We start from the raw sequence: 26,127 nt of genomic DNA on the forward strand, positions 1-26,127 counted from the left end.
GAGTGGCAGAACTTAAGGCTAAGTTGCCGCTCGTTTATGTGATTCATACTCTAGGCCACCAGCGCGTGGGAGTTCACTCTGTCGGTAACTCGCTTGCAGATGAAGCAGCGAAATCAGCAGTATCTACATACTTAGTTGCAGCAGTTACTAGATCCAAAACCAAGATTGATAGTGACATCTTGGCGGCTATTGCTGCCACTGAGAAGGGAGGTAAACATCCTGCGGGGTTCCCTTCGAAGTACACATACCACTTAAGTCCCGAAAAGGTTCCTTTTGTGAAAATTCCTGATGTTGGAGAACGTCTGATTCCCAACTCGGATCGCAGGGCTGACTTGATTACAGCGGCACATGAAGGTGTGGCGTCTGCGCATGCGGGCGTCTCGGCCACTGTAACTCAATTACAACAACGTTTCTGGTGGCGGGGACTGTACAAACAGACGCGTGATTATGTCCTTCTTTGTGACATTTGCCAGCAGATTAAACCTTCAACTGCTACGCGTCCGCCACAGATACAGTTGTGCATTTCTAATAAACCACTCGGTTGTGTTTATTTAGATCACTGCGGTCCTTTTTCATCTGATACTGCGTATAAGTACATCTTAGTAGCAGTTGACTCATGCACACGCTTTGTGTGGGTATGGCCCATCGCAGCGCTGATTCACGGACTGTCATTAGAGATTTGCGTGTCTTTATAGGGATTTTTGCCTGTGGTACCTTCCATTCGGATCAGGGTCCGGCTTTCGCCTCTAAGGCGTATAAGGATGCCATGACTTCGTTGGGGGTCCAAGTCAAGTTTTCGTCTCCCTACAGACCTGAGGGTAATAGTGTAGTGGAGCGAATGAACCGTGATTTAAAGCAATCTTTGACAGCTCGAGTTATAGGCACTGGCAGAAACTGGCTGACCCACCTCAATGGCGTGCAGCGTGCGCTTAATAATCTCCCTAGAAGGTCTCTGGGTGGGCGGACCCCATACGAAATGCTCTTTGGCATCAAGATGTACATCCCTGACCTTGACGGTCTAGACTGTGTGGTTCGCGCCACTTCCTTTGACGCAGATGAACATTGCAATGTTTTACAGAATCTACAAAAGACCAGAGACAGTCTTGCAAAGAACATTTGCCCTCCACATCGGATGATGCGTTGCAGATCCCGGTGGTTGGCTGGCTGCCCCAAGTTGGAGAACTGGTTCGAGAGAAGATCGATAACAAGAAAGAATTTGGTCCTTCCTATCGAGCTCCGGTTCCAGTCCTTGGAGTGAAGGGCACAAGAACAGTCATTTTACAACCACTTCCTGGTCGTAAAGAAAACAGGTTTATTTCAATTGACAATGTCAAGATAAACAGAGTGGCCGATTCTTCTTAGTATGACACCGGCTGTTTCCTGTCCTTCCATTGTGAGAAATTCAGTTATGCCCACTGCCTCTAATAATGACACTGAAGTGGCCATCGAATTACCTGCAATTTCCAGTCCTTTATTAAATACTTTGCCCGGAACTAACAATGATGAAATAGACTATACATACCCCACTGATTTGTCCATGCCTGACCTGCAAGCACGTTTAGCCATGGAATCCAGATTTTCATTTGACTCTGTTTCCCTTGCCTCGAAGAAACCCTCTCGTTTTGCAGTTTATGCCAGCTTGTTTAAAAAACATTTTTTGATTCCCCCTTGGACATATATCTGGCTGATCCTTTTTTCAGTTTACCTCTTTATGTCAATTGGTTTTGTGTTTTATTTTTTTCGACACATCAATGGACACTATGTCGAGGAAAGAACATGCATTACACATCTAAATGGAACTTTGGCCCCACTTTCCTCGTCACATTCTGCACACAGATTGAAAAGAGATTTGACTTTGGTTAACATCACTGCATGGCCAGTCCTTAATGGAACTGTGTGGGATGCGGTTCGATTTCAAATTCATGGCCCAACAGAAGTCGTTAATGTTCCTAATGTACTTAGAGTGAATATGGGGGATGTGGTAAAACAAAATATTCGTTCTGATGACTGGGATGTTAATGCAGTAGAAAGTTTGTTTTCTGATTTGCAATACTATGCTGCCTTTGATGCTGAGGATTTATATTTAGAATCTGCTAATTATGGTGATTTATTTTGCTTCCAACATTATGGCAATCACTACTTACACAAAACATCATCCCGGAGGGATACTGTTAATTTTACACAGTGGGAACATTGCCCAGTGCCTGCACAAGGCAGTTCAGAAACATTTCTGAAAAAGTATACTTATTTCACTGACTTTAACCAGTCCAATCCCGAGTCCTTTTATTTTAAAGTTTTAAAGAAACCAATGTCCAAGGTTAGACTTACCGATACTAAATTGTTGTATTCGAAGGCCTTCCTTGATCATTTAGTTACTGGGGGCTACGAATTATGGAAGGAAAAAATAGACCTTAAATCAGTTTGGGGTTCAAGAGCCTGGCAGGTACAAGGCATAGAGGCTTTGCACCGTGCATGTCTCATCCCGAATCATATGTTGTTTTTGAATGAAACAATTTCCCAGACCACATGCTTTGGATTGGCTACTTCTAAAAAATTAAATACCCCTACAATCCCGGATTTGGAGGAATATGATGGCTGAAGTAATTTTACTCAGTTACCCATTAGTGAATTACAGGCCCTACTCCTTAATTCTTCCTTTAACATTTCCAGCTTGGATCCAAAAGGTTGGTTGCTTTGGCACCGTGGTGCCGATTCTTGCCAGCACCGATTTTTGGGTTTATCTGACGGTTTTAAAACTGTTAGAGCAGATCCCCGTTTTGACTTAGTCCACACTGTCACAACTTATTCTGTAGGCAAATTGTGTCAAAATTGGCTGAAGCATTCTACTTTACCTGCAGTTAAAAGTCACCTTTCTAAACTGAATGCAGATGTGGATTTAAATGATTTCATTAAAGGCCCGGCTAGTGGTAGGTCAAAAAGATGGATATATGCTGTTTACAATGAAATTTGGAAAACATCACAGATTGAGGCTGCTACACGCCTTAGGGCTATTGATCAGGCAAATCTTGAGAAAGTGCTTGCAGTTGTTGATAATAGTATTAACATGCTTTCCTCCCGAATTTACACATTAGATAATATTGTGTCATCCGTTATGGATATTGTGCATGATGAAGTGTCAGTATTATACCATGGCCAAAATCAGTTACGGTCAATCATGCAATTTGCATGGACCCTTCAGACTCTGAAAAATGGTAAGGTTCCCTGGACGTACATGAACGTTTCTTCTCTCTTTGCCCCATTTAATTTGACTGACAAACAACGCTTGCTTTCAATGCGTGATGCTTCCTTTTCTATGTTACATATTGAAAGGTTAGAATCTTTGCCTTTTTCCGTGGCAGAGGCCACTGCTGCAACGTGGCTTATCCACGGTTTAATAACGCTGCCTTTTGCTTTATATAAATTTTCAAATTGTATGAGATATGTACCCATTGGTCGTTATGAACCATTAGGTAGCGGTTTCCTTCATGAAGTCTGGTCGCTTCCATACACATACAGATGTACTGAGACACCAGATCATTCATTGATGTGTAGACACATACAAATACACGGTTCATGTAACCAACACCGACCGAATTTGGCTTGTGTTTTACAAGGCACACCGGTTCCTGCTATCATCCCCACGTTTACCTTATTAGGAAATGGTAGTTATTTACTTTTAAATAATGAAGAGTGTTGTGGGTTAATAAAAGGTGTTCCTTTTATAGTAACCGTAACTGAACGTGTTATTTGCTGCAGAAATGTTCTGTACCCACCCACACATGAACACAGGGAGGCCTCCATCTGGCCACTAATACCAACCTTGAGAGCTGAGTTCAGCGGCATGAGCAGAATAAGAGCTCTTTTGTCCCAGACAGAGGTGGCCTTGAGTTCGGCTCGTGAAACTTTCGATCTTCACATAGCCAACACCCGTACAGAGGTTCAGGCCCTTTCAAATACTGATTTGCCTTTACATTTCGGCGAGATGATTCGTACTATCTTTAACGCGTCCTCCACAAAGGGTCTGGCGCATTTTTTAAAAACTGTTAGCAGTGGTCTCGTGACTTCCTTTGAAAAGATTTTTGGAGTCATTCCTGCTTTCTTTCATTCCATTTTTTCGACTTTGTTTGGTGGATTCCCAGTTTTACTTGCATTAGCAGCGGGCGCTCTAGTTGTTTTCTGTTTCTTTAAATATGGATTTCCTTCCTGTGCAAGGCGCCGCCCAGCCGCTTCTGACGCTGTTCCGCAACCGGATGCTTGAATATTATGGCACACTGCCGTTGGGGATTTTGAGCACGGCACATGGATTATCATTTCGATTCTCCTACTTCACCTGTGTCCAGCCTGTGTTTCACTGCCTGACCTGTGATTTCGATTGGGCCATTGATTTGTGTCTCTGCAGACCGGTTTCTCCTGACGTCGATTTTAATCAGCTGATGAGTCCAATCACTACTCACGAGTTGGCTTGTCCTGGCGAAAGGATTATGGCCTTAGCAGCGATGAATGGACTAATGGGTCCCTGGAATGTACTCGCGGCAGCACAGGATTTCTTGGAACTGAGCTTTCTTGAAAACCCACCGAGTTGTCCTCTGATGGTGATAGAGGCTCCGGTACTGGAAGAACACGTATGTTCTTTTCCACTTTTAAATTGGATGGCTGAACTGTTTTCGAATGAAGACGGTGATTTCATGTTGGAGGCTGTTGCTGCTTATTTTGCATACACAGTTATGTCCTAGACACTTTTGGATATTCCCACTTGACATGGCATGCTGATAACTAGCATATCATTGACATTTTCTTTGAGTTTTCTGTCACGTTTTTTACTTCCCTTGCCTATTGGCTTGAGCCAGTGTAGAATTTTTGGCTTTTTTAGCATTTATTTTTTTGCTATAATGCAATTCTTTCAACGTTTCATTTCAGAACCAAGCTCATATGTTGTTGAACTCTGCTCTCATGAGATGGCACTTCTGTTATCTTATCTTGTCCGTACTCGGATCATGGGGGGGTGTCATATAGCTACTGTATATCTTTATAATGTGTTAAGTTAGCATAGGCTCATTAAATGTTTAAACGCCATTTTTCCTTTTGCTGCTTCTGCACACGACACTTAATTGTTGATTTAGCTTTCAACCTAGTAGTTCGTTGTGGTTTACATGAGAATAACATGTTATTACTCTGATATCAGCTTTGCTTAATAAACTATGTCTGTACAGAGAGTGCTGAAGCTTCAGGAACAACACGATACAGAATTGTTATGAGGTCTGATCTTCGCACCTTCATAGACATAACATAAGTGCAGCTTTTGCCAACTTTGGGCTTGAGGCGGGTTTTATATTGCTTTGCTTGAGGCACACAAACACACTTGATGCTGTTCGCATGCAGAGAGAGCTGGTGTATGCTGATGTGATTCCTTCATTCTAGGACACTGAGGTATGGGCCCGCCCTAATTCAACCCAAAGAGACCTTCTTAGCTATTAATATAATATGCGAGTTAGGGAGGGTGAGAAATAAGTGTTGTTAACCCTTATTCATTTACAGCATGTTAACATGCTGTCACCGTTCGCTTTCTATGGACTAGTAACTATGCTGGTAACTTTGCTTCTGATAATATGTTTACTTGTATTATCTAAGATACTGCGCCTGAGAAGACGGCATTAGTAAATAAACATTTCAAATGCTCATGTGTTCTTCTTTACTCCATGTTCTGGTTTGAAATGATTGTATAACGAAAGAGTGCTCAAGTGTTCCACATAACCTGAGGTCTGTAAGTTCATGATCTGGTTTGTCTAAACATTGGGAGTTGGTTATGACCAATGAGACACTGTAGCTAGCTCGGTAAGGGGTTTGTTGGGTACTAAGGTGAGTTTTGGGTCACCCTAATTCGCTGAGGTTCCAATCCTCTGTGCACAGTTCTGTGGGAGAACTTAAACCCTGCTACAGTATTTCTTGCTGGTGTACTGATAATTATGCTGACATTTACATACTTGAAAGCATTCAGTGTGCAGAGTGCTCCAGGTTGTAGAGTATAAATAGCACATGGCAGAATATAATCTGGGGAGGATTGGGATCTGTGAAGTAAGGCACATGATAAATTCTTTTTTTATTCTGCCAGTTATTTCTTCGCAGTTATCTTCTCAGAGCATTGTTAAATACAGTGACAGGGAGGTTGACTTCTCTATTGTTAGTACATTTCCATGCTTAAAGTTATTGGTCAGTAGTCCATTAATTAAAAATTAGTAATTATATATTGTGCTACCAAAAATGTTTTCTATGTGTGGTTAGTTTTTGGTTAGTCAAATGATAATTAATGGGCAATTCAACAAATTCCTTACTTACTGATAGGCAGGTTTTAATTGAACAAGTTTCTGTGGGTGCAGATGGTAGGCATATTTGTCAAGTTCTCCTATAAAATCAACTAAAACACAACACAGGCTTAACTCAATCAACAGTGATACAAAACAACACAATAATCAGAACTATGAATAAAAAACATGAGACATAAAAAACAGAAAACAGAAAGGTCCAACAGCTGAAACTAGAACTTTGGAAGGTGCTGCAATTTCTTTTTATCAATTCCTTTTCGCATTTCCAAAATCATTTTAGACTAAGGCTCTCATTATGAGTGCTGTGTTAATCCTGAGTTGAGTGCAGATGAGAATTCACCCCCAAACTCAGATTACATATCTGTACAGACTTCACGCATAGCCAGTGTTTTTCTTATCGGAACAAAGTTTGGCAGGTGTAACCTTGTAAAATGTGTGTGGGGGAAAAAACAAAATAGCCTGGGTTTTGCAGCTCAGAGTTGGGGAGGCATGTAGCATTACCTTATTAACCACCATTGTGACCTGCAGAACTCATAATTATGCGATGAACTGGCAGCAAAAAAAAGGACTTCTTTGCTGTGGTAATTCCCTATGCAGGATGAATGCATTATTTTACTTGGGCGGTCGGAACAAGGTCCTACTTATTCAGTCATTTGGGCGTTTTGACTTATTGAGACCACTGAGGATTCCTCTATGTTTTATTGGTCGATGATGGAATATTGGCATTATGCATGCTTTATGGAAGTCTTTTGGAAAGAAATGATAGCATTGTTTCTATGCAGATAAGCTAGCAGTTATAGAAGAGCAGAAACCCGCAGGAGCTCTTCCATTCGCTGCATCTGTTGAGCTCTCCCTTCAGGCTCTTTAGCTGATAGAGCAGTCTACACATTGTCAGTGGCATAACAAAACTTGAGGAGGATCCCCTGCAAAGTACATGTGGAGGGGCCAGCACTCTCCAGACCCCGCCCCCTGTGCACTGTGCCAGAGAAGCCTCATGGAGCTCGGGTCCTCCGGCACCAAGGGGGCTGCGGGGGCTATTGTTATGCCACCGCACGCTGTGTGCTCTCTAAAGAGAGATCATGGTCTGCCACAGCTGCAGCTTGGATGGGCAAGGTCTAGAATTGAAGGACACAGATGCACCACACGCTGCTGCTTGCAGGTTCCAAGAGCAGCCCACCCAATCTGCAATTATTTGGATTGACAGATGTGATTGCTATGGAGTGTTATAGAAGGAAGCTAAAGATTCTGATTATTATAATTATTATTTAGCACAGGTGTTATGATTAACTAGAAATGTCACCAATACCTTACATTGTTTGAAGTGTGAAGTACTAGTTTGTTAATTGTACTATTTGCTCATCACTGTGCAATTTTCAAATGCAGGATTCAATTGCTGATTTACAGAACCGGGAATGATGGGATTTCCCCTTGTAAATCTAACTATCTCACACATAAATCCTACCAGTGTAGCTGAATAGTTCTAGGAGTAACTGTATCCTCGGTGTGGTTTTGCCGGTTTTCTTTGGTGGATCTGTCAGCAAAGGTTAGCGAATGCCCACAAACTTGACGATTTTTGGGTATTCACCAAACATTTCCTATCCATTCTCCACCTGCATAATCCTTACACATTTACTTCTGTAAAAATAATGTAGGTGAAAAAGAAGACATTTTTTCCTCAAGAATAGAAAAGAAGAAAAAAAACTCAGCTGTAAATGTAGGTTTGTATTACAGTTTTGCCTGTAAAATGTAACCATTTCCAATTCTATTCGAGAAAAATGTTATGCTTTTCACTACTCATGAATGTCTTATGGAAAACCGGCCTAAACTGTTAATTCAAATATGCAGTTATAAAAAGCAAAACCCCAATTTGATCTATCATATCGAGCCAAAGTAATCCTGTTTAATAAGGCGAGTTTCCTGTTGTGGGGGCAGCAATGTTGGGACCCTTACGGCTATTTTTTAAGGTAGCAACATCACTTCCGGGCAGTACAACATGAGCCCTGAATGAAGGGGATAACACAGTACTCCCTCTACGTCCTGAACTTCTCCCTTCACTGTGGGAATAATATCTTTAATATTACATCCCTCCCCCTTACCTGAAACACACATCTAAACAAAACAAATACATTGTGTTTGCAGTGCTGGCTAGAAAGCCCTCTAGCCTACATAGTGCTACGATGAAATCTCACAGCCTGCTCTATGGAGCCAGATTGTCTTTCAGTTGACACTGAGATGCTCTGCTTCTCTCTCTTGACGGCATGCACTCTTTGCCCCCGGGGGCTATCAGGATCCCAATGGGCCAGTTGGGGCACCTGCTCCATCCGAAGTCTTTTGAGCAGGGAGACCCCTCTAGCTCTCTGGGCAGGCTCATGTCATCACACGATCTCTTCTAGGCATTTTCTACCTTGGTCCAGTGCTCAGTTGAAGAGCGGCACATTCTTTGTGATGGTTTCATCTCTAGTGGCTGTGACCATGGCACCTCAGCTGTTTATCACCTGACATGGCTCTGGTTCAAACAGCAGCCTGAACTTGCTAATTTTATACTGATCTTTCGCCAACATGGCATCGCCTATTGTGATGGTTGATGCCTTGTCACGGTTTGACTAATGCAGTCTTGATTCCTCTGGCACCCATGTTCCAATGTCTACAGGGTGTCAACACATGCAGGGTCCAAGCTGGGATGGTGTGGAATGATGTCTTGCATCACCCAGCCCCAACAAGCATGGCATGGGGCTATTCCAGTGGTTGTGTGGGAAGTTTTTCTGTAGTCTCACAAGAATGCATGGATGGCTTCTTCAAGTGATTGTTGTTGATGCTGAGTAATGCACATAATTTCGTTGAGGGTCCACAGGAATCTCCTCACGTCACCGTTGGCTTGGCGTCACCATAGTGCCACTTTTACATGATTGATGTTATGAGACGTCAGGTATTCCGCTAGTTCTTGGCTATGGAAAGAGGGCCTGTTTTCCATTCGGAGTTCCTTTATCAAGTCATGCTTTGCCATTACCTTTTCAAAATCAGGCAATTTAGGCAATTTTTTTGAGCTGAAGATAGCGGATTGCGAATAGCAAACAATTATAAACATAAACAAACGTGTAAGTTAACCTTTGTGAGTCAGGTCCTTAGAGTAGTCATTTATAATGGCCACCATATGCCAAGCATCTTGTAGGCTGCCAAAGTCCATGCTTGGCACATCATGCCGTTCCTCATATTGATGTTCCTTGTGAGCCAGTTGAATTGCCTGAGACACAGGGCAACTTGGGATCACTAAGCGGGTGTTTCTCAAAGGCACCTCGCTGGGCTTTTGATCAACTTATGATGCACATTATACAGGCCTTTCAGCATTTTCTGAAACTCTTCTGTCTTCTGCCCCCAGTGGGCCCTTGACGCCACTCACTTTCCAGTCTCCACTGCCAACAGGGACATTTGGTTAGAATTGTCCTGGTTGCTGACTACCACAATGTCTTTGAGGAATAGGGGCGAGGTCATTCCCTATCCACAACATATCTCACATAGTCTTCCAACTCTAGCGCATCCTTCTCTTCTTGAGGGTTGGCTCATGGGAGTGTCTTGAGAGGACGTCCACTGTATTCTGTGATCCAGGTTTGTATTAGCATTCTTGTAGCTGGAGGACCGACCTTTCAATCCTCAGTGATGGTTTTGAAGCAGAGCCTCAGAATAGCGGAATTAAGGGCTTGTGGTTATTAAGGATCACAAACGGGTGTTCATAGACGTATAGATGGAAGTGGCGACACCCTCAGTGTATTGTGATGGCTTTTCACTCAATTTGGGAGTACCTCTGCTCAGTAGGGGTGAATACTCCACTGGCATCGGCCACCAGAGCCCACTCTCTGTTCCTTGTCTTTGGGACAGCACAGCTCCCAGTACTTTGAGGCTGATGTCCACAGCTAGCTCAATTTCCTTTCATACATCAATGTGGACAAGAGTGGTCTCTGTGGAGAGTGGAGCCTTGGTGTTTTGAAATGCTTCTTCTTCCAGCGTCCACTACTCCCAATAGCTCTAGCTTTTGTCAGTTCCCACCATGGCTGGGTGACAGCTGTGAAGGTCTTAATAAATCACCCAAAGTAATTCACCATGTCAAGGAAGCTGCGCACCTCAGAAACACAGGAGAGGGTTGGGTCGTATTCAGGTTGCAGGCTTTTGCTGCATTTGGGACGACATCTGTGATTGATGACTGACAAAACATATTTAGTCTGCACAAACTTGTAGTTTTCTTGGTGCAGGGTGAGACCTTTTTTCTCACAGTCTCTTCAAGAGACTCTAGAGGCTCCACTGAACAAGTATAGACTTAGATTGCTTCACTGACATTTAGCACTCTTGATAGCCCTGCTAATACCTATTGTAATACATTTTGGTAGATTTACACCACACTCGATATCCCTAGGTTTAGACGTTTGTACCATCCAGCTCCATGTTTGCAGAAAACGTTGTTATGTATCTTGAATCAGGATGGAGGAGTATCCAATGGTAGCCTGAGCGGAGGTCCATTGCACTGAGGGCCTGACTGTGAGTTCTGATGGGCCGCCAAACCTGTGGTGGTGGTCCCTGGACCACCAGGCTGGTGGTCCACCCATCGTATTACGAATACTGTGTCACTGCCACGGGACCGCTGCAACTGATGAGGATTATAGATCCCGCAGTGATGGCACAGAGGTCAGAGGCCATAATATGCTGGCAGTGCTGCTGCAGCACCTCCATACATATTCAGAGTTTCCTCATGCCACAGTTTTCAATGCATGATCTATTTAGCATTCCATCCATCATTTGTTTGTGTAGCACTTTTAGAAAGCTGGCAATTTTCTTCCTAAACCAAATGTGCCTTTCTGCCAGTGTCCAGGGTCACATGTTTGCAAATGCTTCTCCAGGAGTGTGCTGTGTTGTATTCATTCAAGACATGGTGACAAAAGGGGCCTGGTTGTAGAGGGTGTGGGTCTTCCTGACAGGCGCCCTGGGAGGAGTGTGCCCTGTCCTAATTACACTTCAAAGAACCCGGCCTGCAGCACACACAAAGGAACCTGACACGAGGCCAGCCTTGACTTTGTCATCATAGACAGTTTGGAATGGAGGAGGAACAACTCACAAGTACTAGTTTGGGAGTAGGCCAGGGATTTCCCCAGACCAAGGCTGACATCAGGTATAAATGTGGCACTTTCAGAACCTCTCATCAGAAAACTCCTGGACCTGTGGAAGATTCAGAAGAAGGACTGCTCTGCTGTCTCAAGAAGGAAGATTGGGCCTGCTTGCCTAGAATCCAAGGTACCTAGAAGTGGCTCCAAAGGTCAGTTGGCTTACCTTTTCTTTAAGCTACAGGGACACAACAAGCTTCCAGAGGCCTCGCTGCAACTGTCCAACTGGACCTGCCTGTACATGTCTTAGCTCTGCTGCTAGCCTCTGCTAGAGTGAGTCACTATCCTCATGAGGTGTCTCCAATGCCCTGGAACCTTGGCTGGCATCAGAGTGTACTACTCCTGCCACAAATCAACAGAATTCTGCAGTCTAGGTGAAAATCCAGATGGTTGTGGCTTTTCACGACCCAAGCAGGCTCCTCTCATCAGCACCGATCACCATCTCTCCGGTCAATGTTTAGTTCAAATGGCAACCTGCTCTTCATGCTAAAGAGTGACCCCCAACATCAACCAGTAACATGAAACTATAGTATCAACTGCTCCTCGTGCCAACAACAACCTCAATTTGGGCCCTGCCAATGCAATGCTCCAACAGTGAGGTTCCGTGGCTTACGGGACCGGACTCCATTTTGTTTTACGTTGTTTGCGACTCCATTTTGTGTTGTCCTCACGTAGGCCATAGGGGTAAACAAACGAACGAAGTTGCACGGGCCTCGTTGTTCATGTAAGCATTTAACGTGGCCTTTTCGACTTACGAGAGAACTGCAAGATGCTGACCTCTTCACCTGAAACTGACCCTTTCACGAAGCTAGTTTCTTTAGCCGATCTTGTCTGAAATAGGCAATCAATGTTCAGGATATCGTTAACGTTTCGTTTCTTGCACATATATTATCCTACTCCACATCTGAAGTGTTTCTTTCTTTACGACTTTTCATTACATGGGTAGTGCTTTCAATTATGGGTTTGTCCGGCTTTTGGTAATCGAATTTGGGACAGTCCTAATAATTAATTTGTTGGGTTGGTACAATGTAAAGTGAGCTTTTTGGAATGTGATAATGTATAGAAATGTGTTTCTATTGGTCAGAATTTGCCGCTTAGGGTGTGCATTTGTAATTGTCTGAATTGTGCATAAAAAGTGGTGTCTTGCTCTACGAATTTGAGCAGTCGCCTGAGTTGTACACCGTGTTGTATTGCTTGGTTCACTGTTACTGGCTGCAGCTAATAAATTTGATCTCTGACGCCACCTAGAAGTATTCCGTGTCTCTGTTTGCCAGGACAGGGGAACTCGAAGACATCGGGCATGTCCCTGACGCCGCTGGGTTCTGAAAGACCCGGTTCTTTAACAGACGCTCCCCGCATGGATTTGGACTTTGAGAAGGTAACATTTTCATCAGGATGAATCTGGTCCCATATCCGATCTGTGAGCCATCGCGGTCTACCTTTAACTTGTGACTTTGACCCATTCTAGCAAGACCAGATGACTGCAAGTGGCAGTTTTTGCTTCTGGGTGCTAGTTTTGTCTAAACCTTCACAAATTCTTAACTCTGGTTCTACTGATTGCATTGTTGTCACTTTGGTGTCATTTTATTTATTTTGAGTGCTGAACAAATACTTTACATGTTGCTTCTAAGTTAAATCTGACTGCTCTGTCCAGAGCTACTAGGTGGTTAAGCAGGTATATTTAGTGACTTTTGTGGTTCACCCTGAAAAGGATTGTGCTTATTTATCACTTGAGTTGGATTCCTGCCCCCCTCAATTAATACACTGATTTTTTTACATATGCAAATATTAAGATTCAGATAAGGATGGCCTTGAACTCCTGTCGAATCAGCCTGTGTGCAAGTGAAGCGCAACAAATTTGCCTTTTCAGTGATCTGTGATGCTAGAACGTAATCAGTGAGGCAAACATAAAGGTTAACAACACATTTCACCTGGCACTTGTAACCATTTGCATCCAATGCAGTTATATGTTTTCATTATTTTTCACATTCGACTGCATTCTCGATGACATTTTCATAGAAATTTGCCAATCTGTATTTATTACGAGAATGATCAATAGAGTGCACGTCCAGCTGATGTGTTTTTTTCATTTCCTACTACGGGACCCTAGGCATTACTTGGCATTTTTAAAGGTATGTATTTGGACAGCGGTTAATTAATTTCTTAACTGTTTCAGGTTTATTTCTTAGCTTTGCCACGCCACAACTTCAGATGTGCAAATGTTCTCTCAGACTGATATCGAAAATCAAGCCTTGGTAAATGTAAGACATTGGCTCCAAGGGCTGTCCTGTGAATCCATGAAATAAAGGTGTCCTGTTAGTTATGAGTGATTGGTTTCGTGGTTAGTCTATGCCCTCAAAGGGTTCGCAGTGATTAGCTGTAAATTGGGCATCATAAAAGAGCAACTGGATAATGAGTACAGAGGGAAGAAACATAAAAAACTATTTTTCTTCCTATGCTTCTTTCTATGTTCGATGTTCCTGATTACAACTGGTGTTCTGGGCCGAAACCCTTTTGGGTCTTATCCATTGTACATCTGAGTGAAGGTTGACAGGACTTTGTTAGCCCAAGACCTGTCCTAAATATATTTAACTGCCAGTAAAAAATGCATTTACTCATATTTGGTGCTCATCAGTGATGTAATTGGAATGCTCAGTGAAGGTCACAGCTCATAAATATTGGACAGAAATATGAATGAATTCAGAGCAGCTTTATCAAGAGAACAAATTAAAACTTGGGCATCAAGCCACCAATAGTGGGGACACAGTCCTCAGCATAGCATTGCATGCAGTAATACACACCAACTACACACTGGTCAAATGTAGGGAGGGGTATGGTGCAGCGGCCAGAGCGGTTGACTCCGGAGCACTGGGCTCATTTTTCGGGCGCCGGCAGCAGCTCAGCTCAGCATCATGTGACTCTGGGCAATAGCTCACTCAATGACCCCGACGGCCTAAGATCACTAAGGTGTGGGGTAACAACAAAGCCTTTGTGTGTGATGGTCTGCATTTGAAATTATATACATTAGCAGAGCAGCTCTAAGTGTTACCTCAAATTCAGCCCTCCCTGCCTTTGGTGGCGGATAAAAACGTCCTTCCCCACTAGAGAGTCCTGTGACGCTATATTCTAACCCTTCAGCGATCCCACTGAATGTCCTTTTGAATTTCCCCCACCCACAGCAATTATTAGATGACAACAGAGGCAGCATGAAACTAGGGATCCCTGCCGGAGCAAGCAAATGAGTTACCAACCATTGTATGGTAGACCAAATCATCCAGAACTGTGCAAATTATCCTACTGTATGCAGTAAATATGCATTGTGTAATGTATTGCATTATAGTCGCACTGCAAATTTAGAGCAGAAATAAAACCTTTGCAATAGGAAAAGTCACCCCAAAAACTGAGCTATAGAACATTTAGAATGCCAGGATAAAATACATTCTTTCAAGTCATGTCTGCTGTCAAGTTGAGGACAAATGTCGCATCAACTAGCAATAAGTGTAATTTGACATGAAGAGATGTGAACAACCTCCCCTTCAAGGGATCAAAACGTATACTTAGAATGGATGGGATTTACAGTAAATGGAAAACATGACAATCTAATAAAACTCTGCAAAACATAAGGACCGTCTCAAGAAGCTCGAAATACGTTATTATAGCAGAAAAAAGTAAGAAATCCAGACTGGAAATAAAATGTCAGATTTAGCAGGTGTTTCCATTTAGGCGTTGAGGATAAGAAGGTGGAAGCCAGGTTGCTAGCACCACTTAAGCCTAGATGTGTTTTCAAGTGAAGGACCCATAAGAGGGAAACTGAATGCTGCAGGAAGATTGGTATAATAACACCTTGAATTTACACTGATAAACAAAGGCCAAGTAAGGCAGTTCTGGGAAAACAATCATTTTAGACAAGTGGCTGGGTTTTAGTCTAGCAGTACCATACAGAATGAAAATGAAGGAAATCGATCCAAAGGAAAGTGAAATTGTGGCAAAAAGGGAATTACATTGGATCAATATAAATATGTTGTGGTTATGTGCATTTAAATATACTCTTGCGCTTGTCACCTGTGTGATGCACGGAGACCTGCAAATATCTCAAACAGCCTGGACTGATTTAATGATATCTATTAATTAGTGTACCTACTTTATAGCAGTTATTTCAAATCCTGTGACATTAGATCGTATAACTATGACATTCTATTATTACAGACATATTAAAGTAAGTCAATAAATGTACATTTATAGTTTCATAATAGATTCTAATGCACCTTAGACATGTTTTGTAACTAGAGCTGGCATAACATTCTAGCTTGCCCTTGTGCCAAATTACTGCTGAAATGTCAAACAATTGAGTTTCCATTGGCAGATCAGTTTGTTTCACACTGAACTATGTATATTGTTGATCTAATACATTATTTGTTACGAAAAAATAGTGTAAAAGACGTTTTTACTATCGAAACAAAATCAAAGAGATGAATGCATGAAGGTTGAATTCTTAAAGAGACATACCAAGCACAGTGCCGCACACTATATCAACTCAGCGTGCCTCCTTAGGAATTGGTTATGAGCATAAGGAAGGGTGGAGTTTCTTTCTGATTAGCTTGGGTACAGGTATCAATAGGGAGGACCATTGATACTCTGGGTCTCCAAACTGTGATAAACTGTATAGCTGGGAGTTGCAACATATTCTGACATATGGAGTATTTTTGCTAGTGGAGCAAATGAAGCATTTCAAAGAATAGAATTTTATTTTGCTGCAAATGTATCTACAGACTATTTAGGTGAAACAGAGATTGCAGGGTAAATAGGACATTTGCATTAAAACAGTGGAGTATACAGGGAGTGAAATGTTCAGGTCTGAGTGTCGTGATTCCACTTCTGACCGGTGTCTGGATGAACGGGAACCATGAGATTTGTCTTTTTTATGGACGTACGAAGAGGAGGTGAGAGCTGGTGGTGCTCCTGTCTACTAGCGATTTGTCTTCTTGTTAAATGAACGCAGTCAGAAGATCTGGACGTAGTGAAGGGGCGTTAAGAGAATTGACCTTATCATGGTAGACATTGTCGATGCTGAGCTAGGAATAACACTCCAGCTTTTGGGCAATGGATAATAGACTCTTGTAGGATAGACAATGGATCAAGAGTGCTGAGGTGACCTCTGAGGGATATGGTGTTTAGTAACAGCAAGTAGGATTTGGAGCTCTTGAGCTTGAGGAAGGTGCCAGCCCTCCATCCTTTGGTGTAACTCAAGTACTATTCCAGGGCTTTGGAGTGCTCTTGTTAGCTGGTGTGGCATATCAAGAACTCAGTGTCTTCCACATAGACGTTTTAGAGAAAGTAATGGCCAACATGGCTCTTAAAAGAAGCTGATGTAGATGATGAATGTGACTGGTGACAGTGGTGAGATGTGAGTATCTTCAGATTCCACCTTGCAAGCATCAGCTTCAAAGGACCCTATGACAAGTTCCTGTGAGCACGAGTTTTGGATGAAATGGATGTGACGCAGCCTTGGGCGCATTCCGATACTATCCCCAAGAGGCGCTGTAGCAAGCTTATCCCATATGTAATGTCAACAGTTGTGCATCTCAGGTATTACCAAGATTCATGTAGCTCTTTTCATTGCATACTGCTAGATTTTTATTAGGACAATTTTCTGCAGCCTGGGCAATAGCTACACTACACGTGACGGAGCGGATTGCCAGGCATCAAATGGGTCTGTGGTGGGCTGTAATGGTTTTCCTTTGGATTTTTAAAGCAATGGGATGCTTGACACTTGGCCCGTTGCTGTTGACACTGTTAGGGTTGAGGCATTTTAAGCAGGATTGTCACAATGGCGTGCTTGATTGATGCTGAGCAGTTGGTTCATGAATTCTGTATTGGGCATGGCTAAGGTGTTTGTAAAATATTTGTGAAACGGCAAGGGTGACATTGTTGATCACAGTGCAGTGTTGTTGATTCTGAGTAGTGCTGGAGGGAATGAATGAATAGTGATGGAGATATGAGTATTGAAGAAGGGAAATGCTGTAAGTAAAACTTGCGGGTTCCAGATTCTGTTAAATATCATCATGAATTCTGCTGATTACTAACATGCTAGTTCATTTTAAAAAGCTTAGAATTCATTGGCTAGTGGGTCGAGGCAAGTGAGATCCAAGGTCTAGCTGGGAATTTGAAAAGATGAATGATTTGATTTATAATTCTGTTGTGTCGTTATATTTGCTTTGTGTGCTTGGTAGGATTTTTGACTTTCAATGGGGATTTGCTAAGTTGTGTGGGACCACTATGGAAATATATATACAGTCTATGGTAGGTTTATAGTATTCAACCTGTAAATATATTTTGTATAGTAAGGACTGCTTAGTTTCCAGAAGAATATTGTCACACCAGGGCTAACTAGGTTTAGTTGATACATTTGTGCAAATGCATACACATGCTGCACTGGCTGAGATAATTGTAAACATGTTGCTTTGGCTATCATATGTCTTACCAAAGATCTTTGTGTACGAAAGTAAGATGTATTGTCAGCCTTTCCTTTCCCTTAGAAATCCCACCATAACTCAGGAATATTTCTGTGTGGGAGATGGAACCATATCCCAAAATGGTTGTTGACACATGCACTAACCTCAGTATCCAGATCGAATGAAGATTCTCCCTCAAACCTTGGGACACCTCAGTCCCAGGGAACTGACTCTGGTGCCGAGGGACAGCAGGGGATTGGGATTAAAAGATAACACAGCTGGGCCTTGGATAGCTATTTTCATGCATGTTCCTAATCAGACTCGGCTCCTGAATATAATGTGTATTAGCTGATTTTTAGGACATTTGGGGTCTTATTTACAAGCCCCTTGTTCTGCTGGTGTGTCCCTTTTCTTATGGGAAAAGTTGGGGTACCGGTGGCGCAAGGGGCTTATAAAAAAGCCCACTGTTCAATTCTCCGAATTCTTCTTTCCACTTGTAACAATGATCATGTAAATACCTGGCTTAGAACTAGTCGTGCTCTTTAGCCCTTTTCAGCTAACGTAGGGCTTGATGTAGAGATTGGCGGACCAGGTTACTCTATCACAAATGTGGCAGATATCCCGCTCGCCATTGTAAAAGTCTATGATATCCTAAGGCACTTATAATAAGGAAGACAGGATGTCCATAACGTCTGTGACAGAGCAACTCATCTGCCATGTTCTAAATCAGGCCCTTAGACTTTACCTTGAGAGACACTCTGCAAGATAAGTATTTACATGGTGAGTTCATGCACGTCTACTAACCTAAGCCAACGCTCTTTCTTCTAAAGTTATATGTTACATTCCATGCTTTCTCCTTCCGTGCTTCACAATATTTTAATGCACCTATTCAAGCAAGAGTTGTGTAGTATCTTTTAGGAAGACCAGAACTCATGGTAAAAGCAGTAACTTCTTCATTGGAGAGGTGCAATGGCCCCTGGAGGTAGCAGATACGTGTCCACCACAACTGACTCCCAGCTTCACAGAATACACACACGGGATTCTGGAAGTGGAACATTTAGCCACTGTGTTCCAAGGTTATACACTAAAAACATAAAAGTATCCTGTATATGTATTTCAAGTTGCTTATCACTCTCTTTCTTGTCTTACATCTTCCAAACTATCTGTTACGTTGCAGGCCACTGCCTCCTTTGAACTCAGCTGGTTCCTAGGTCTTCTTGACAGTTCACTTTTGTACATTCTTAACTTGCTGTATTTTTTTGCTTTCTATGTTCAAGCCAATATAAACTCTTCATCCACAATACCGTTTCACTGCGCCTTTCACAATTTGTCAGAGAAGCTCCAACATCTGAAACATGCACGTTTCCTTTAACCAAACTGTTGTCTGACTGTAGTACTTTGTAGTCAAGTCCAGGGTCCGGTCTAGGGCAGTATGACCACACCAGGCGCTGACTTCGGGTGGGCGCGTCGTGTTTGCAAGTATATTATGGTTTGAAAAGCACCTGCTGCTGCGTTTCTACCCTCCAGCAATTTTCAGACAACAATAAAAATGCCAAGATAACTCCGGCGATTAATGTTGTTTATAGAGAGAGAGAGGTCGGAGGTTCGTCTAGTCAAAGTTTTGACTCATCTAAGGAAGCTCAGTGTGGTAATCTGCCTGCTGCAAAGAATGTGTACCATGCATATCACAAAGTGCATATAATGTAAATGGGACAGTGGGTTACTGCTTCTATCTGAGAGATCCTTTTGTTACTTGCAGTTACAATCCTAGCATGGAACAGTGAGCTATTAACTGTCATCAAAAAGCTACATGCAAACTACAAGTTATTGTTTACAGTGTTATAATTTTTTCCCCAGTCTTTCATTATCCAAATGTTGGAAAAAGGGTTCATTTTGATGGAAATCTATTCTGAATAGTAAACAGAACCCCCAACACCGATATGAGTGGCACTAGATCACAGATCAAAAATTACTTTAGTCGGTTTAAAAAAAAAAAAACATAAAAGTGCATACAAATAGGTCGGTTACATTCATGATAGTTGATACAAATTTAAAAGACAAATCAGTCCGTATAAAATAGCTTAAAATACAGAGATATTACTGAAAAAAACAAGCAAATTGTACAGTAGAAGACAGAGTAAAAAAGTGCAACAATCTTCCGTTATAAATTACTCCTATGTCTAATACAATACTTCAGGAATTTAACAATGTTTAGCACCCAGCAATTTGGGTCCATACGTTGTAAGACGATGAGGGCAGGAAGACATTGACGTAAGCCTAAGACTTTTAAAATAGAAATTAACCAGCTCTTTCTTGGTTCTGCATAGCATTTACAAAAGAGAGTCAGATGAATTAAGGATTGGGGTGAGACAGGGGCAACCATCAAACATTAGCACCAACAAACGCTCTGTGCCCTCTAAACCCTGGTACTCGCATGCTCTGAAAGAACTGAAGCTAGGTTGTAAAAAACTTGAGAGAGGCTGGAGACGCGCCTATTACTCCACTGCTAAGGGGGCTTTGCGTGCGGCTCAGAAGGAATATTATGCTGCCATCAGGGCGGCTAAGGGTGACTACTATGCAGGCAGGATCTCTAGGGCCAATAATAATAGTAAAGAAATCTTCACTATTGTCAAGAGCTTTCTTTCCCCTTGTGCCAAACAACCAACGGTCCCCTCTTCCGCACAATGGTGTGAGAACCTGTCCTCTTTTTTCACAAATAAAATAGCTAAGATTCAGGCTAACCTTCGCTCCACTTCTTGTGGGCGGAGCATCCAGGGTACGACCCACCCTCAATTTATTCCCTCTCCCACTCAATTTTGCAAAGATTTCTCCACCCCAACTGAGGCAGACACCCTAGCTGTTCTGAAATCCATGAAGTCTGGGTCACCCGCTGACCCCTGTCCTACCCGTGTTCTTGGTGGGGTGGCTGAGTTAGTTTGTGCCGAGGTTTCGGAGATTTTCAGTCTCTCCTTTCAGACGGCTACAGTTCCTGATTGTTGGAAGCAGGCTAAACTCCTGCCTCTCCTTAAAAAATCAAGTTTGGATTCTGCAGTCCCAGCCAATTTTCGGCCCATCTCCCTGTTGCCAGCGCTAGCTAAAGTATGTGAGAAGATCGCATTTCGTCAGCTAGACACCTTTGTTGAAGCGTCCCATGTTCTCCATCCCGCTCAATCAGGGTTTCGAGCTGTGTACAGCACTGAGTCGGCCCTGGTTGAAATATCTGAGGCCATCAGGGAATGTCTGGACGCTGGCGGCAGCGCGGCTCTGATAATGTTGGTCCTCTCTGCCGCTATTGATACGGTACCCCATCAGCTTCTTCTCACTCGGCTGGCACCCATTGGCATCACTGGTCCTGCTTTAAAATGGCTGACCTCGTTTTTGAATAACCGGACGCAGCAGGTGTGGCTACCCCCTTATTCTTCCTCGGCTAAACTTCTTTCGACTGAGGTGCCGCAGGGGTCTACTCTGAGACCTCTTTTATTTAATATATACCTGACCCCCTTGATCTCTCTGGCTGAGGGACTGGGCGCTAAAATAATAGCCTATGCTGATGACAAGCAGTTGCTATTCACTTGGCCCGGCATGGATCTGGACACCTCACTGGTCCAGGCCTGTCTGTCCTCAGTCTTCAACTGGCTTGCCCTTGCCCAACTAAAATGCAATGAAGACAAATCGGAAATCTTACTCTATGGTCAGTTCCCCCCCAACTTCATAGAATCCCTGTGGCCATCGAATATACCTCCCGCTAATTCCGATGGCAAACCTGCTAAGAATCAATGGGCCCGATTCACAGAACTAACTTAAGACAAAATCCTAAACTTACTACTTTTGGTATTCACAGAAGTTAGGATTTTGTCTTAAGTTTGTCTTAAGACTGACTTAAGACAGACTTAAGACAGACTTAAGTTAGGATTTTGTCTTAAGTCTGTCTTAAGTCTGTCTTCAGACAAAATCCTAACTTCTGTGAATACCAAAAGTAGTAAGTTTAGGATTTTGTCTTAAGTTAGTTCTGTGAATCGGGCCCTAGGGGTTTGGTTCGGGGAAAACCTAAAATTCGATGAGCACATTAAAAAACGTACTTGCGGATGCTTCGGCACTCTCAAAGCTCTCCGGAGATTTTTTCCTTTACTTCCGAGGACGGCTAAAGAAACAGTGGCAAGGGCACTCATTCTTTCCCGACTCGATTACGCGAATGCCCTGTTCATTGGCATTTCGGCCTACCCAACCAATCGTCTTTAGATCATACAGAACGCTGCAGCCAGACTTCTGTTTAACATCTCACGGAAGTCCAGTGTCCGACAACATCTGCGCAACCTGCATTGGCTCCCTGTTGCTCAACGGGTTCTGTTTAAATCCCTTACTTTCGTCCATAGAGCTATAAATGATCAGGGAACTTTGTATTTGAGGAAACGTTTCTCCCGGTACTCACCTAACCGTCCTCTAAGGTCAGCATCCCAACATCTGTTGGTTGTCCCCCGCTTCAAACGCACACGCCTTGGTGGACACTCCATCGCTGTAAAGGCGGCTTCTGCGCCACTAAGAAGTTCAACTTTTTTAAGAAAGCACTCAAAACCCACCTCAAAAAAATGACGGTCTAGCTTCTCTTAATCTTCTGATGCCTTTCAGCTTTTTAAGCGCCAGGATGCTCCAGAGTAATTGAGCGCGCTACAAAACCACCAATAAAATAACATAACATAACAGTTTCGACCAGTCATTAGTTTTAGGGAAGGAGACCAACCGATGAAAAATATTGTACCTGAAGCGGGTCAACAGAAACCTATCATAACCATTCAGATTACTGATTAAATAAGGCTGAATGGTCAAGGAAGATTGTATCAATAGAGAGTGTTGAACCGAATTTTTATTGACTTCGGAAACCAGGCGTAAATCTTCCAAATGACTCAGACATAAGTTTTTCAACTTTTTTCTCGATAGCGCTGAGTTATAATAGTATTTTACTAGACCCAAGTCCTGCAAAAACTTCTTGACATATAGGAGCCAACCAATCTTAGCTGAATTATCGAGTGCAAGGCAGTCTTTCACAAGGCTTTGAGTAAAAACTAACTTGGAAGATGACCAAAGGCGATGCCACAGTGGAATTGGCTGCATGTTAATAATATCGGTGATATACGGCAAGCCTAATACTAGGTGTCAGCCAAAGGTCGAGGTGCCTTGAGGGACAGTGAGGAGGAACCTCAAAAAACTGTTCTCCACCTTTTGGTGGGCTTCCACCTGTACATAGCCCCACACCCCTGCTCCATAGATGGCAGTACTAATAAATTTTGCCTGATACAATAGAATTATCTCAGCCGTGGGTCTTTTGCCTAGCCTCTGTGAAAAACTTACTAGCGCCGAGGTAGACCTTAAAAATAACAGTTTCCTGGCCTCAATAGCTTTTCTCCAAGTGCATTTGTCATCTATTACAATTCCAAGAATGGGGTAGGAATTTGTATTCTCCACCTTGGTATTGTTAACGAAAATATCTCCCCTTTTTTTATGTCATGGCCCTGCGTTCATTATAAAAGTTTTTTTAATATTGATTTTCAAGTCTAATTTAGACATATGGGTATTATATCTGTTGAGTGAGCGTTGGAGTTCCAGGGGAGTACATGCAATGATCACAGCTTCGTCCGCATAGAGGAGAGCGGGTATGGGGTGATTTTGGAGTAAGGGAAGGTCCTGGCACCCCTCCAACATGGCTGCTTCTAAGCCACTTGTATAGAGTGTAAAAAGGAAGGGGGCCAGGACACAGCCCTGCCTGACACCCCTCTTAACCCTACACGGCGCTGTCAGCTCCCCTCCCACTCCAAATCTCACCCTGGCAGTGGCGTTGGAATACATTTCGCACAGGTAGTTGACTAAGAAGAGATCAATACCCATGTCTGTTAAAATGCCCCACAGTTTCGAATGGCTTACGCAATCAAAAGCTGATGTTAGATCTACGTATGCCATGTGAAGTCTCCCACCCTTCGCATTAACATATTTACCCATTAAAAGAGTTAAGTTTAAGACTTGCTCAGTTGTGCCCATACCTTCCCTGAACCCGTACTGGAGATCTGACAGGATCTCATTATCGTCAGCCCAATGTTGAAGGCGTTGAAGGATAATGCAACCAACAACCTTTCCCAAGGAGTCCAGTAACAAGACGGGCCAATAACAAGATGGGCTTTGACGATCTCCTTTTTTAAATACAGGGACCAGGATGGAATCTGACCAAGAATCTAACAAACCTACTGTACAGATTGCTTCCAGTACCCTCAGCAGAATTAGCGTCCAAAGGTCCATATTATATTTAAAAAGATCAACCGGGACCCCATCAGGTCCTGGCGCCTTGCCGCCTTTGCTTGCCATTAAGGCAAGATCAATATCAGACTGAGTGAAGTCTAAAGAAAGAGGAGTAAATGGGGGTTTAATATAACAGCTGTTCGACCCCAATTGATTCTGGACCGTGAGTACACGGTCAGTTGATCCGAAAATCTGGGGAAAATGTTCCACCCAAGATGATTCATCGATGGCTATATCTATTTTATCAGGTTCCCTGAGTCCGGACAAAAAGGGGGATTTTATTACCTTCCAAAAAGCAGTATTGTCTTTCATTGAACAGCTCTTATGAAGTTCAACCCATAATTCCTGTTTCAATTCAGCTTTCCTAGCTTTAATTGTGGAATGATAGATTTTTCTAAGTGGATTAACTTCACTCTTGTCCCTTGCTGGGTTTTGAGAGGCAGTTTTTAAATTAAAAAGTGCTTTGGTACAGGCGCTGGTAAACCAGCCATTTGATTTACACGTATTCCCTTTAGAGATAATGCGTAAAACTTCCTTGACTGATTTTGTTATAATCGTGAAGTTATCTAAAACGTCTTGGGGAGAAGAGGAGTCATCCAAACATATTTGGATGGCATTCATGGAATTCTTCATAACTTCCTTAGTTATCTTTGCCGGATCAACATGGTCCCACTTTAGCGAGTATCCATTTAATCTGTTCAAGACCAGGTTTACTTCACCATAAATTCCCATTTGTTTAGTCCTTCCTTGCCCAGAGGGGAAAGAACGTGTAATAGAATTGTGAAAATGGTCACTAAAGGCGTTAACATGAGTTTTAAAGTTCAAGATAATGAAAGCAGCCGTGATTGGCAGAAAAATGAAATCTATACAAGTAGAAGCTCCTCTACCTATAAAGGTCGGGGTCAGTGGTACTATGGGGACCACTTATTCGTTCGCCAAAGCAAGTTCTAAGATGAGTATGGTCTCATTTAGACAATCCCCGCTCCGAGTGTGTGGAAAATGCTTCAAGTTGTTCATGCTCTCATCTTGTATGCCACAAGTTGTGTTATCATTGTGGCCACACGGGGATAGGTTAAAATCGCCGCCCCAGATGACAGAGACTCTTTTCCTTTGATATTTGTTGTTAAGTTCCATGAGAATGTAGCGAATCTCCTTTAGAATGGCTATCAGCTGGGTTTTTTGAAAGTTATTATAGAAATTAAGTAGTATAAAAATATCAAGTTTGTTTACATCAAGAGTGATTATTTGAAAGTCAGCCTCCAGTTTCAGGGGAGTAATTTCCCGAATTAAGAGTAGTTTAGAGATGTACACCAAAAGGCCACCTTTTGCTCGCCCTGGGATGGAAGGAGTCGCGGGTGAAAAATAAGTTTTATAACCAGTTAAATGAATGGGTGATACAGCCCACGTCTCTTGGAGGCAGAGGACGCTAAAGTTCCGTGAGAAGGATAGCCACTCTTCGTAGTTGACCTTTGATCGAAGGCCAGCGATGTTCCAAAATACAATACTGAATGACAGCCTCCTCGTGGTACTTTCCTCGATGGAGGTTAGTAGTGCAGGTCCCCCTGGTCTAACTATAGGAGGATCGTTTACTATAGTGCCCGGACATAAGAGAACGTTATTTTTTGAACCCATAATCTCTGATGCGGAACTGTTGCCAGGAATGACTAAAGGAGAGAGTTGCTCCATCTCTACTAGGACGGTGTTAGGATTCGAAATAGGATGTGGTGGAGCTAAGACCCTTTCTTCCACCATTTGAGGAAAAATAAAGGTATTCCCCAAATGAAACTTGCTTGATCTTTTCTCTGGGCTAAACATACTTTTTGTTGGGTGGATTGATTGTCATTCCACCGCGTCTAGGGAGGAAAGTGCCTTAAACATATTTGCTGTTAGGATTGAGTCATTCCCTACTGCTCTAGGCCGGGA

At 42.8% G+C, this 26,127-nt stretch overlaps 1 protein-coding gene across 2 annotated transcripts in view; it reads right to left on the bottom strand.

The window, feature by feature from the left end:
* The window catches only part of NKAIN3 (sodium/potassium transporting ATPase interacting 3), a 2,345,632-nt gene that overhangs the window by 58,127 nt on the left and 2,261,378 nt on the right, over nt 1-26,127 (bottom strand). The window contains exon 6 of one of the 2 annotated variants that reach the window (XM_078685641.1): nt 6,334-6,412. The exons of the other annotated variant lie outside the window; for it this stretch is intronic. Coding sequence (XP_078541767.1) covers nt 6,334-6,412 — 79 coding nt within the window. The remainder of the gene's footprint in view (nt 1-6,333; nt 6,413-26,127) is intronic. 2 annotated transcript variants of the gene reach the window in all.

The sequence above is a fragment of the Lissotriton helveticus genome, chromosome 4_1 (genome assembly GCF_964261635.1).
Source record: "Lissotriton helveticus chromosome 4_1, aLisHel1.1, whole genome shotgun sequence".
Classification (NCBI taxonomy): Eukaryota; Metazoa; Chordata; class Amphibia; order Caudata; family Salamandridae; genus Lissotriton; species Lissotriton helveticus.